The following is a 15155-nucleotide window of genomic DNA, read 5'->3' on the forward strand; positions in this document are numbered from 1 at the left end:
CTGTCTGTCTGTCTGTCTGTCTGTCTCTGTCTGTCTGTCTCTGTCTGTCTGTCTGTCTGTCTGTCTGTCTGTCTGTCTGTCTGTCTGTCTGTCTCTTTCAAAGGGATCAGAAGACAAGTAAATGAGCAGGCATAGACTTAAGGGATTGTCTGAGGGGAAGGAGGGAGAGAAAAATATTATTTTTCTGCATGTCCTTTATCTAACTCTCCCTAGAGGACTGGAACAATCGTTTGGTCAATGGGAATAGCCCCCTACCTCTGTGGTAATAATGATGTTCCAACATGATGTAAGGTGGGATTTGAGAGAGGAGGCCATCTGGACAGTCGGTGGATGATGTCATTACAGTAAGTAATAAGTCTCCCTCCATTCAATATTTTTCATCAGGAGTAGCGGACAGGGCAAGCTTGACTAGATCAGATTACAAGGAAGTCCCTCACACTATAGAGCTATGGAGCCTAGGGCCTAAGCTGTGGCCAGTGCCATTGGTTATTGTTAGAAAGGATGCCTGAAATAGACATAACAAGCCACTCACTTACAATTACTGTTCATATGGTCCAATCAGTGATAGAGAGGTGGATAGATTGATAGATGGGGGGAGGGACAGATAAATAGAGCGGGGGGGGGGGGGGGGGGGGACAATTGGCCACAAAGCCACCCAATCAATCAATCAATCATGCGCTCTTGGTAACAATCAATTACAATCCCACAAGGTCAGCAACACCAATATCCATGACATTTGACTGAGTAACAGTCATTTCATTGACAATGTGTACAGTAACACTGTTTATGTATGTGCTTGTGTGTATGATTGAGTGTGTGTGTGTGTGTGTGTGGCGCGTGCTTGTGTGTATGATTGAGTGTGTGTGTGTGTGTGTGGCGCGTGCTTGTGTGTATGATTGAGTGTGTGTGTGTGGCGCGTGCTTGTGTGTGTGTCTGTGTGTTTGTCTTTCCTCCAAGGGAGGAATGAAGTTACCATACTGTCCTCTTTTATAGAAACAAAAAGCTCCTGTACACAGTATACCCATAGGGTTACTCAACGTTTAACACTGGAGTCCAGTGCCAGTAGTGAAACCTAAACATGTACCTCCAGTGAAATATGTATAATGATATAAATTCTATTAAATTCAAGCAATATATGAATGAGCTTATTGCTGTGTAATAACGGTCTCATCTTTAAAAACAGATATGAGATGGTGTTTTCCACATCCCAAAGAAAACGTAAAACCTTGTTACAGAGTGAAAGATTCAGATCAGCTCAATTACTTCAATTAAATAAATGGAATTCAACTGAAATTTGAAAAGAAATTTAGAAATGAATGAACCATTATTCATTATTTTCATGCTGAATCTCAAGTCCTTTGGTGAACCTTTCCAACCCTGCTACCAAAATATGTCTAAGAGTTATTCTTCTCTGCAGAACCTCTAGTAAACATACAGAGAGCAAGGAACCATTCATAAAACATGACTACCTGAAAATAACATCCTCTCCTTTCCTCTCCCCTCCTTTGTCTCCTCTCCTCTCTCCTTGCCTCTTCCCTCCCTTGTCTCCTCTCCTCTCGCCTTCTTCTTCCCTCCCTTGTCTCCTCTGCTACTCTCCTCGCCTCCTCTCCTCTCTCCTTTCCTCGTCCCTCCTATTCTCCTTGCCTCTTCCCTCCCTTGTCTCCTCTCCTCCTTTCCTCTTTTTCCTCCTCTCTCCTCATCCTTACCTCTCCCCTCATCTTCTCTCCCTCTCCCCCTCCCCTTCTCCCCTCTTCGCTCCCCCTCCCATCCCCTCCTCCTCTTCCCTCAGTCTCCCCCTCCCTCCCCTCCTCTTTCCTCCCTCTCCTCCACTGCCCTTTCCTCTCCTCTTTCCTCCCCTCTTCTCCTCTTCTCTCCTCCCCGCCTTTCCTCTTCCCTCCCCTCCTCTTCTCTCCTCTCCCCTCTCATCCTCTCTCCTCTTCCCTCCCTCCTTCTTCTTCCCTCCCTTGTCTCCTCTCCTACTCTCCTCTCTCCTTGCCTCTTCCCTCCCTTGTCTCCTCTCCTCCTTTCCTCTTTTTTCCTCCTCTCTCCTCATCCTTACCTCTCCCCTCCTCTTCTCTCCCTCTCCCCCTCCCCTTCTCCCCTCTTTGCTCCCCCTCCCCTCCTCTCCCCTCCTCTTTTCTCCCTCTCCTCTCCTCCACTCCCATTTCCTCCCCTCTTCTCCTCTTCCCTCCCCTCCTCTTCTCTCCCCTCTCATCCTCTTCCCTCCCTCCTCCTCTCTCCTCTTCTCCCTCCTTCCCTCCTCCACTCCTCTCTTCTCCTCCCCCCTCCTCTCCTTCCCTCCTTTCCATTCCTCACTGCTGTCTAATCTGGGCCACAGTGCTGCTGCTAGCTGGTCTGTGTAAATGTGAGCGAGTGCAGCATCAGGAACAGACAGGCCAGGGTTATTTATATCATACCATACCATACAGAGAACCAGCCAGGCCAGAGTTTATGTGAGTATATAGATGACAGAGACCAGGAATATAAATCTGAGACAACACCAAATAGAGCGCTGCTAACTGCTGCACAATGGGTCAGTTTAGCATGACAATGCGAGAATCGGACAGGAGGGAGGGGGGGAGGGAGAGAGGGAGAGAGACTCTCAGATCTAGACCATAAATCTGTAGGGAATATGGACCTGTTTCTAATGGTGGTGAACGACAGCAGGTTCTCTGATAAAATGGAGTCCTTGGTATGAACAGTAAGCAGTGACTGTAAATGGATGAATTCATTCATTCATGTATTTATTAGACATTTTCCAGGAGGAAATCTCTTGAGATGCACCATCTCATTTTAAAGAATTTCCACTATTTTTATTATAAATATTTATGAATCATATGGCAACTATTGTCTTAAAATAACAATGAAATAATAATAAAAATAATAATAAACTTTCATTTACAGCAAACGAAAGTTTCAAACACTCACACACATAAAAAATAAGTAAATTAATGAATACAGGTTGACAGGATCTGTGCTATGTATGGAAAAGATAGTTGATGCTTGGGGAGAGTTGGATTTGTCAGGGATCAGACTGGCAACCCTGCACACCAAATCCAGGTGTACTAACCAGGTGCCAATAGGACTAACCCATCTGACTGTGGTCTTGGCGGCTAAGGCAGGATGAGCATCGCAGCTCTATATTGATTATGTGTGTGTAGCACACACAGTGTGTGTAGTGTCGTGTACAATATTCAATAAGTCCCATGGCACTGAACTGGTGAAGTCCTCACACTTTAACCAGGTATTGGGATTATTACTATCAATCTGACATGTCAGGGGTGTAATCTTCCAATTCATTGCCTGTCCTCCATAGTTTAATCTTCATCTTATTTAATTTCACCTTTATTTGACCAGATAGGCCAGTTGAGAACAAGTTCTCATTTACAACTGCGACCTGGACAAGATAAAGCAAAGCAGTGAGACAAAAACCAACAACACAAACACCCTGTTTTTACAATTCTCTCTATGCAAATATTTGTATTTGAACATTAACAAATGAAAAAATTAACATAGTAACACAGTTCATTTAAACCAAATGTGTTTCGCCCTCCTGAAAAACCTGTGTGTGCTTCAATGTAACTTTGGTTAGTCTATGCAACAATATTTTGGCTACAATGACACTCTTCAAAAAACACTGTAAAACCCGAGCCAACACCATGTTTGTTAATACATAGATTTTAGACCACTCAATGTAAAGTGACCTTTGAAAGCAGTTGGAAGTTTTTTGTTGTAATAAACTCTTGGATCTCACCTCCTCTGTAACTCTGTAGCCTACCGACACCATTGGGTGGCGAGAGGTTGATCATGTGATCCGATTCCACACTTTGGACGCCATTTTGGAGGAAAGTTTGGGATTCCTGATATATTGGTGGAAAAAAAGAGGAGGGGAGAGCGCCGAGCAAGGGAACTTTGACTTGTGGAAATATTGCCGGACCGAGAGAGATAAAAGCATGAGAGCGGGAAACGAATAATTCAGCACTCAGAAACAAAAAGAGGATTTACTCCCTAAATGCACAGACTGAACTTTGGGATTCGTTACTCGCAGTTTCTTCTGCTACTTTGAACTGCACTGCACATGTTCTCAGATTTTCAGGCTGCTCAATGAATTGCACCGTACAGAGCTGGGCTTGCTGAGAACCGGTTTGTTTATGTTTAGTGTATGAGAATTGATTGGAGATACGAACGTGACATACGACAATAGTGTTTCACATAGCTGTTAGTGGTTAACTGGTGTCGGAATCTTGCCCTGCGCTGTCTCTCTATTGGCGGTTGGCAGTAACCTAAATGAACCCTGTCAGTTAGCCCTGCCAGGGATACAAGCTGGTCACATTGGCATTCACGGCGGGTCATCTGAATAGGCTATAATCTACCAAAAAAAATCGGATTCATTGCGTGTTTGTAGTCCAGTAAGAAAAAACGGTGCCTTTTGTAGTCTATTGAACAGGCGGGAGCTATAGCGCACATTGCGTTTTTTGAGGAGAGAAGAGACTAGTTTCTGTTCATGCTAAAACGGTGCAAACTCCTGGCTCTGCCCCTCTGGCAACTGTAGCAAAGGATATCTGAAGCAAGGGAGTGTAGGCAGGCTACTACACCAAACATTAGCCTGCACGAAACAGTGCCTGCGTTTACTTTTCCTGCTGCACTTGGGAGCTGTCATGCCTATACGAAAGAAAGGTGAGAATCCCGATTCGTCTGTTTTGTGATAGATAGCACATCACATGTAATGGCAGCCTGCTTTGAAAGCGATATGCTACAGAATGTCAATAGCTGTAGCAAGCTAAAGCAAACGACAGCAGGCCAATGCAGACGAATATAATATATTTTTTTGCCACCTCATGTGTTGCCACATCAACTGATATCGCGCAACAAATATAGCGACAGTCAGAGCCACATATGTTGCATATTACACGTGAGTTGTTGCCAATGCATTCTGCCACCTGACTGTCTCTCAGTCACCGATTTAAACATGAAACCCTTTAGCCAGTCTGTTGATATCACATAACCTATATCAATCCTATTGCTTGAATTTGATTATGTATCAATGGTAGTTGCCATTTATTCACTCATTGGCTTGTTGGTTGTTGATATGTTTTGTTTACAGATGCTCAAAGAGCTTTACTGCTCATGGAGGAATACAAGACGAAACTTGGACAGACAGAAGACCGACAACTCAGACAATCACTAGAAAGAGTCATCAACATCTTCCAGAGCAACCTCTTCCAAGCCTTGATAGGTATGATACCCCTTCATTCAAACCCAGGCCGAATGGGTTCACAAAGTCTGTCAAATCAGTCCACTTCCTCTACTTTTCCCCCTGTATTGTCACCTGCCTAACCTGCTTGAGCAATGCAAACAGGTTTTTCTGTTTTTACCCGGAACCTGCCGTTCCCCTACCCGGAGCACACGGATCTCAACATGCTGGGAGTTGAAATGTTTTACCCCCCAGCAAGGAAGACAGTCACTTGATTCCAACAGAATGGTCATTATAAATCTGTTTAATTTGAATAATTTCAAGTTATTCTGTGCCTTCTCTAGGTTTCATAACTGTAATGACATAGTAACTACTATACCACATTTGTTTAGTTTCCTATCGCTACAATTCAGTCATTGTTTTCTGTGGGCTATCTTTTAGTTCACTGACTTGTAATAACTTCCTTATTCCCAAAGTCACCTACTGACTACTTGGCATGAGGGCGGCGTAGTGTAAAGTCTTGTCCTATAAGCTTTGACACCACGGCAACACCACGGCAACGCTACCGAGCAGGAATTCCCAATGTGTTGTTCGTTCTGGCGTGCCCCTCTCCTTATTGTAGTATTGACCCAGAAGTGGTGGTTTTCGGGTGCCTGGCCTCCTACCAAGAACCTGTCTCGACTGTCTTGAGTTACATCTCTGTTTTTAAACTGTGTGTGTGTGTGTGTGTGTTGGCTATGTTCCCCCTTTTATAGGCCCTGCATTGCAGTATAATTATTTGTTTTACAGACGATTTAAACTGCTGATTTAAACACCCAAAGAATCAAACAAATCATTGTTCTGTGTAATTGCGGGCTGGGTGCTGAAATCAGTCGTTTTTGATAAAAACTTCATTTTATGTGACGTCAGAGCTGCAGTCCCCCCACGCTAGTCGCTGCTCAAGTCCATCGTAAATCGTTGAGTTTAGTCGCGCCAGTATATTTTAAAACTGTTTTGATTGAATATAGGCCTACACAGGTTGAGAGTCGTCTGCGTGCTATAGTCTGTTACAGTAGCCAATAAAGGGTGTGTGTGTTGTACTGTAGATTGTTGGACTTTGTAACACCTCCTCTAATATGCCCTTTAGATCTTAAGGTCTGCCTGGAAGGCAGATACTGGCTGTTGCTTTACTCTGTTTTTTTTTTTTGGGGGGGGGGGTTGGTCCTCCCAACAAAAGTTGAAGAATGGTCACATTTGATCTGCCACCCCTAGGGCCTCTGCCACCCCTAGGGCCACTGTCACCCCTAGGGCCTCTGCCACCCCTAGGGCCTCTGCCACCCCTAGGGCCTCTGCCACCCCTAGGGCCTCTGCCACCCCTAGGGCCACTGTCACCCCTAGGGCCTCTGCCACCCCTACAGTAACCCTTATGGGTTGAAACCCTTCCATTCACTGGTGTAATTGAAGAGCAATGGTTGTTGATTGGCTAACCACTCATTGTCCTCCTCTACGTGTTCTTTCAATGTCATTAGCTGGTCCCCCTGTCTCTCTCTCTCCCTGTCTCTCTCTCTCCCTGTCTCTCTCTCTCTCCCTGTCTCTCTCTCTCTCCCTGTCTCTCTCTCTCTCTCTCCCTGTCTCTCTCTCTCTCTCTCCCTGTCTCTCTCTCTCTCTCTCCCTGTCTCTCTCTCTCTCTCTCCCTGTCTCTCTCTCTCTCTCTCCCTGTCTCTCTCTCTCTCTCTCCCTGTCTCTCCCTCTCTCTCTCTCTCTCTCCCTGTCTCTCGCTCTCTCTCTCTCCCTGTCTCTCGCTCTCTCTCTCTCCCTGTCTCTCGCTCTCTCTCTCTCCCTGTCTCTCTCTCCCTGTCTCTGTCTCTCTCTGTCTCTCTGTTTCTCCCCCTGTCTCCCAACCCCAGTGTTTTATTCTTTGATCAGTTCACACAGAAGATTTCTTGACCCTTACATGGTTACACAGGTTCAGGCATTATACACACATGACTGACTGCTGATAAATACACAGACATACAGTACAGTAATCTACTACGCATGCACACACACATGCTTACACACACATACACACACTCCCTCTGACCCTCTCTCGTTCACTCCTCCTTCCCTACTTTTGGGTCCTGTTGGTTGCTGATGAAAAAGAGGAATAGGATGGGAAGCAATCTGGTCTGTGTAAGATATGTATGATAAGAGTCAGGCGTGTAATCCGTCTACTGACATGATTACTCTGATGCTACTGAGGGTAATCCCTTCTGATTTACTTGCTGGTCAGAGTGCAGTCTTCAGGGGAGAGTGTGTGTGTGTGTCGTTTTTCAAGATGTAGACTAGCAGCTTTATCCAACTCTTATTGGACCTGATCACAGTGCAGAAGTAGAGGATGCTAGTTTTAGTTGAATAGAAACCCAGGTCTGTTTTACTTGTACACATATGAATGTGGCTACTGCACTCCATACACATTCAAAACCTTTTTACAGCTGCTTATATTTCTAGGGCTTGGGCAGCTGTATCAAACCGCCTGGATAGAGATTGTGTGTGTGTGTGTGTGTTTGCTGAATTGTGTTTGAGAAGGGAGGATACAGTTGAATCTGAATTGCATAGACACACCCAAGGTGATGAATTACATTCATGGCATGCTTTGAAACCTGATTAAAAAGTCTAATTCATTTCATACTCCTCTACCCTTTCTCCTCCTCCTCCTCCTCTTCCTCCTCCCCCTGTATGTCAGAGAGCTGTATAGAGCTCCACCCAGGACCCATTATGCCACACCAGGGTATCCTGCTCTAATTATTTCCTATAGCAGCCTATCCTATATATAGTGTCAGGCAGTCTTCAATTTTGCAAGGTGAATACAGCAGACAGGAAGAAAGGCAGACAGGCAGGCCAGCTATCTTCAGTGTGTCTTTGGTCTAATACAAACTGCGTCTTGATTTTGACGTTTTGGGTATTGGCAATTTAAAAAATATATGTTTTTTTTAACCTTTATTTAACCAGGTAGGCTAGTTGAGAACAAGTTCTCATTTACAACTGCGATCTGGCCAAGATAAAGCAAAGCTGTGCGACAAAAACAACACAGAGTTACACATGGGATAAACAAACGTACAGTAAATAACACAATAGAAAAAAATCTATATACAGTGTGTGCAAATGTAGTAAGATTAGGGAGGTAAGGCAATAAATAGGTCATAGTGGCGAAATAATTACAATTTAGCATTAACACTGGAGTGATAGATGTGCAGATGATGATGTGCAAGTAGAGATACTGGGGTGCAAAAGAGCAAGAAGATAAATAACAATATGGGGATGAGGTAGTTGGGTGGGCTATTTACAGATGGGCTGTGTACAGGTGCAGTGATCGGTAAGCTGCTCTGACAGCTGGTTCTAAAAGTTAGTGAGAGAGATATAAGACTCCAGCATCAGTGATTTTTGCAATACGTTCCAGTCATTGGCAGCAGAGAACTGTAAGGAAAGGCGGCCAAAGAGGAGTTGGCTTTGGGGAAGGCCAGTGAAATACACCTGCTGGAGCGCGCGCTACGGGTGGGTGTTGCTATGGTGACCAGTGAGCTGAGATAAGACAGGGTTTTACCTAGCAAAGACTTATGGATGACCTGGAGCCAGTGGGTTTGGTGACGAATATGAAACGAGGGCCAGCCAACGACAGCATACAGGTCGCAGTGGTGGGTAGTATATTGGGCCTTGTGACAAAACGGATGGCACTGTGATAGACTACATCCAGTTTGCTGAGTAGAGTGTTGGAGGCTATTTAGTAAATGACATCGCCGAAGTCGAGGATCGTTAGGATAGTCAGTTTTATGAGGGTATGTTTGGCAGCATATGTGAAGGAGGCTTTGTTGCGAAATAGGAAGCCAATTCTAGATTTGATTTTTGGATTGGAGATGCTTAATGTGAGTCTGGAAGGAGAGTTTACAGTCTAACCAGACACCTAGGTATTTGTAGTTGTCCACATTTTCAAAATCAGAACCGTCCAGAGTAGTGATGCTAGTCGGGCGGGTGGGTGTGGGCAGCGATCGGTTGAAGAGCATGCATTTAGTTTTACTTGCAGTTGGAGGCCACGGAAGGAGAGTTGTATGGCATTGAAGCTCGTCTGGAGGTTTGTTAACAGTGTCTAAAGAAGGGCCAGAATTATACAGAATGGTGTCGTCTGTGTAGAGGTGGATCAGAGAATCACCAGCAGCAAGAGCGACATCATTGATATATACAGAGAATCGGCCTGAGTCGGCCCGAGAATTGAACCCTGTGGCACCCCCATAGAGACTGCCAGAAGTCCGGACAACAGGCCCTCCGATTTGACACACTGAACTCTATCTGAGAAGTAGTTGGTGAACCAGGCGAGGCAGTCATTTGAGAAACCAAGGCTGTTGAGTCTGCCGATAAGAATGCGGTGATTGACAGAGTCAATCCTTGGCCAGGTCGATGAAGACGGCTGCACAGTACTGTCTTTTATCGATGGCGGTTCTGATATCGTTTAGGACCTTGAGCATGGCTGAGGTGCACCCATGACCAGCTTGGAAACCAGATTGCATAGTGGAGAAGGTACAGTGGGATTTGAAATGGTCTGTGATCTGTTTATTAACTTGGCTTTTGAAGACTTTAGAAAGGCAGGGCAGGATAGATATAGGTCTGTAACAGTTTGGGTCTAGAGTGTCTCCCCCTTTGAAGAGGGGGATGACCGCAGCAGCTTTCCAATCTTTAGGGATCTCAGACAATACGAAAGAGAGGTTGAACAGGAGGGTAATAGGGGTTGCAACAATTGCGGCGGATAATTTTAGAGAGGGTCCAGATTTTCTAGCCCAGCTGATTTGTAGGGGTCCAGATTTTGCAGCTCTTTCAAAACATCTGCTATCTGGATTTGGGTGAAGGAGAAGTGGGAGGGGTTGGGAAGTTGCTGTGGGGGGTGCAGAGCTGTTGTCCGGGGTTGGGGTAGCCAGGTGGAAAGCATGGCCAGCCGTAGAAAAATGCTTATTGAAATTCTCGATTATCGTAGATTTATCGGTGGTGACCGTGTTACCTAGCCTCAGTGCAGTGGGCAGCTGGGAAGAGGTGCTCTTATTCTCCATGGACTTCAGTGTCCCAAAACTTTTTGGAGTTTGTGCTACAGGATGAACATTTCTGTTTGAAAAAGCTAGCCTTTGCTTTCTTAACTGACTGTATATTTGTTCCTAACTTCCCTGAAAAGTTGCATATCGCGGGGGCTATTTGATGCTAATGCAGTATGCCACAGGATGGTTTTGTGCTGGTCAAGGGCAGTCCGGTCTGGAGTGAACCAAGGGCTGTTCTTAGTTCTACATTTTTTGAATGGGGCATGCTTATTTAAGATGGTGAGGAAGGCACTTTTTAAAGAATAACCAGGCATCCTCTACTGTCGGGATGAAATGTCAAACACTAAGTTGTAAAGGGACTTGCTATGCTGGGCCTGCTATAAGCAGCCTTATCCTGTGTGTGTGTGCGCTTTTCTCCTACCACCCACACACTCTTCTCTGGCCTCCAAGCTCAGGTATCTGGTAATGGTATGATGACTTGCTGACCTGCCTTCACAGGTCAGTCCCCTCTTAGCAGGTCAGAGTCAACATGCCTTGACCTGGTGCCCATGGGTTAGAGGTCAGGGACCTTGACTAACTTTAACCCTGTTGAAGGACTACATATTTAAACGCTAGACTGACTGAGGAATACACTAGTTCTAAGCTGTAGTGCTGTACTTTCTCTCACATATGATGTAAGGTAAGTGGTTTACCATGGGGGTTCCCTCCAGTGTAATTCCTTCCTGTGGCAGGTTGTAACCTGAGACGGAGCTTAATAATCTTGGGCTCTCCCTTTTAAGTGTTGTGTATCAGAGCCTCACCACCTTACCTGGTCTAAGCTCTGCCATGCCCTGCAAACAACCCTCCATGTTGGCATTGTACTGACTGGAGGAAGGACAGGGCAGGGCAGCTGTGCCCTCTGCAGAACCATGTCTAACTCAGAGATATAAATATCACATTTTATTTGTCACGTGCCGAATAAATAGGTGTAGACCTTACTCTAAAATGCTTACTTACAAGCCCTTAACCAACAATGCAGTTTTATGAAAATATTTACTAAATAAACTAAAGTAAAGAAATAATAAAAGTAACAATAACGAGGCTATATACAGGGGGTACTGGTACCGAGTCAATGTGTGGGGGTACAGGTTAGTCGAGGTAATTGAGGTAATATGTACATGTAGGTCGGGGGAAAGTAACTATGCATAGATAATAAACGGCGAGTAGCAGCAGTGTAAAAAATAAATAAAATGGGAGCGGGGGTCAATGAAATAGTCCGGTGGCCATTTGAAAGGAAACACTTTGAAGTTTGTGGAAATGTGAAATTTATGTAGGAGAATATAACACATTAGATCTGGTAAAAGATAATACAAAGAAAAATCCAGCTGTTTCTTTTGTACCATCTTTGAAATGCAAGAGAAAGGCCCTAATGTATTATTCCAGCCCAGGTGCAATTTAGATTTTGGACACTAGATGGCAGCAGTATATGTGTAACAGTATAACTTTAGACCGTCCCCTCGCCCCGACACGGGCGCGAACCAGGGACCCTCTGCACACATCAACAACAGTCACCCACGAAGCGTCGTTACCCATCGCTCCACAAAAGCCACGGCCCTTGCAGAGCAAGGGGAAACCCTACTTCAAGTCTCAGAGCAAGTGACGTAACCGATTGAAACGCTATTAGCGCGCACCACCGCTAACTAGCTAGCCATTTCACATCCGTTACATATGTGCAACTTTTTAGACTGATCCAATGAACCATCCATTGCATTTCTGTTCAAAATTGTATCAAGAATGCCCAAATGTGCCTAATTGGTTTATTAATAACTTTTCAAGTTCATAACTGTACACTTTCCTCAAACAATAGCATGGTATTCTTTCACTGTAATAACTACTGTAAATTGGACAGTGCAGTTAGATTAACAAGAATTTTAAGCTTTCTGCCAACATCAGATGTCTATGTCCTGGGAAATGTTCTTGTTACATACAACCTCATGCTATTCGCATTAGCGCACATTAGCTCAACTGTCCCGAGGGTGGGACACCGATCTGTAGAGATCCTTAAGAGGTTTAAGAAGCCTTTTGGACCTAGACTTGGCGCTCCGGTACCGCTTGCCGTGCAGAAGCAGAGAGAACGGTCTATGACAATGGGGGCTGGAGTCTTTGGCAATTTTTAGGGCCTTCCTCTGATACCGCCTGGTATAGAGGTCCTGGATGGCAGGAAGCGTAGCCCCAGTGATGTTCTGGGCTGTACGCACTACCCTCTGTAGCGCCTTGCAGTTGCCATACCAGGCGGTGATGCAGCCAGTCAGGATGCTCTTGATGGTGTAGCTGTATTACTTTTTGAGGATCTGAGGACCCATGCCAAATATTTTCAGTCTCCTGATGGGGAATAGGCGTTGTCGTGCCCTCTTCACAACTGTCTTGGTGTGTTTGAACCATGATAGTTGGTTGATGTGGACACCAAGGAACTTGAAGCTCTCAACCTGCTCCACTACAGCCCTGTCAATGAGAATGGGGGTGTGCTTGGTCCTCCTTTTCCTGTTGTCCACGAACATCTCCTTTGTCTTGATCACGTTGAGGGAGAGGTTGTTGTCCTGGCACCACACTGCCAGGTCTCTGACCTCCTCCCTATAGGCGGTCTCATTGTTGTCGGGGACCAGGCCTACCACAGTTGTTGTCTGCAGACTTAATGATAGTGTTGGAGTCGTGCTTGGCCACGCAGTCGTGGTTGAACAGGGAGTACAGGTGGGGACTAAGCACGCACCCCTGAGGGCCCATGTGTTGAGGATGAGGTTGCCAGATGTGTTGTTGCCTGCTTACCGCCTGGGGGCGGCCCGTCAGGAAGCTCAGGATCCAGTTGCAGAGGGAGATGTTTAGTCCCAGGGTCCTTAGCTCAGTGAAGAGCTTTGAGTGCGCTATGGTGTTGAACGCTGAGCTGTAGTCAATGAACAGCATTCTCACATAGGTGTTCCTTTTTGTCCAAGTGGGAAAGGGCAGTGTGGAGTGCAATAGAGATTGTGTCATCTGTGGATCTGTTGGGGCGGTATGTGAATTGGAGTGGGTCTAGGGTTTCTGTGATGATGGTGTTGATGTACACTACAAATTCAGGCAAACTATCATCCATGTTGGCATCAAATGCTCCACCATGACATTTGTTTGGATTCTCAAAATGTTTGTAGCCAACATCTGCAGACTTTACTAAAAACTGTTTCTGATAGGCCTGTTTGTATTTAGTTCCCACAAAATGCAAGATGATGTGAAGACGTGTTCCTTTTAATCGACATCTGCTTCTTTTCCTTTTACGAGATATTTTTGCTTAGTCAGCATGAGGCTGTTATTTTTCTCTTCTTCTCCTGTTCAAGTGGTGTGACGTTCTGTAGCCTGACCTCACAGTGACTTCCTCTACATCGGCATGGCAACACAGAACTTCTGTAGTAATCATCAATCAGTTACACCAACCCAGTACCATACGCTAGTGTAGTCTCTGGTGATTCGGTTTTGAATCCCTACCGGTCCTGTTTGCACGTCTGTAAACCTGCCACATGTACCGTGTTTACCGAGCAGTTAGCCAAGCTAAGCTCCCTAGTGAAAGGCTAAACATAGCCAAGTCGTGTGAGTGAAGGGCTGAAATGGGTAGTGTGCACACGATGTGAGAGCTAATTGTCATTTAGTTTGTTTCAGTGAAGGATCAGATCCAGATAAGATCTACAGTTCAATCACAGAATGGAAAACATAAAGAATAAAATCAATGTTTGAACTAGATATGAACCTACATTGATAACCAATATTCAATATTTAGGATGGGGGGGGAAAAAGAATATCAGGGTAGGGGTGAAAGAATATCAAAAAATAAATAATTATTTAACCTTTTAACTAGGCAAGTCAGTTAAGAACAAATTCTTATTTTCAATGACAGCCTAGGAACAGTGGGTTAACTGCCTTTTTCAGGGGCAGAACGACAGATTTTTACCTTGTCAGCTCGGGGATTTGATCTTGCAACCTTTTGGTTACTAGTCCAACGCTCTAACCACTAGGCTACCTGCCGCCCCGCTCTGATCATTTGGGGCCATTGTGAAAATAATGACATATGACAATGTAAGAAATCGACATTTGAACCATATTACATGGACATTTGCTCTTTTGCATAACAATTTATGAGAACTCAGTAAGCTTATGCGGTATCCAGACTGGTGTACCTTCATACCGACCTTGTGCCATATTGGGATATTTGGTACCACAAGGGGCGCTGTTTTCAAACCCCACTGATACTCTGTAATCCGAAGGTTAGCAATGCTAACACGTACATGTAAATTCCCATAGAGAATGCAAACTATACTTAACAACAACAAAAAAGACGCAAAATGCAACAATTTCTAAGATTTTACTGAGTTACAGTTCATATGAGGAAATAAGTCAATTTAAATAAATTCATTAGGCCCTAATCTATGGATTTCACATGACTGGTAATACAGATATGTATCTGTTGGTCACAGATAACTTTAACAAAAAATGGGCCTCACAACGGGCCTCAGGATCTCGTAATGGTATTTCTGTGCATTCAAATTGCCATCAATAAAATGCAGTTGTGTTCGTTGTACGTAGTTTATGCCTGCCCATACCATAATCCCACCGCCACCATGGGGCACTCTGTTCACAACGTTGACATCAGCAAACTGCTCGCCCACACGGCACCATTACACTTGGTCTGCGGTTGTGAGGGCTGTTGTACGTACTGCCAAATTCCCTGGAGAGGCCTTTTATTGTCCCCAGCACAAGGTGCACCTGTGTAATGATCATGCTGTTTAATCAGCTTCTTGGTATGCCACACCTGTCAGATGGATGGATTATCTTGGCAAAGGAGAAATGCTCACAAACAGGGATGTAAACAAATTTGTGCACAAACATTTGAGAGAAATAAGCTTTTTGTGCGTATGGAACATTTC

General features: G+C 44.8%; 1 protein-coding gene across 10 annotated transcripts in view; it reads left to right on the forward strand.

The window, feature by feature from the left end:
• The first annotated feature begins 3861 nt into the window (after positions 1-3861).
• LOC139541722 (disks large homolog 1-like) overlaps positions 3862-15155 on the forward strand; it is a 269358-nt gene continuing 258064 nt past the window's right edge. For 8 of the 10 annotated variants that reach the window (XM_071346676.1, XM_071346677.1, XM_071346678.1 and 5 more), the window contains exons 1-2: positions 3862-4677; positions 5105-5236. In XM_071346676.1, the coding sequence (XP_071202777.1) occupies positions 4659-4677; positions 5105-5236 (151 nt within the window). In that variant the 5' untranslated portion in view covers positions 3862-4658. The remainder of the gene's footprint in view (positions 4678-5104; positions 5237-15155) is intronic. The other 2 variants (XM_071346684.1, XM_071346686.1) reach the window with 1 other exon arrangement.

This window comes from Salvelinus alpinus, chromosome 16 (assembly GCF_045679555.1).
Source record: "Salvelinus alpinus chromosome 16, SLU_Salpinus.1, whole genome shotgun sequence".
Taxonomy (NCBI): Eukaryota; Metazoa; Chordata; class Actinopteri; order Salmoniformes; family Salmonidae; genus Salvelinus; species Salvelinus alpinus.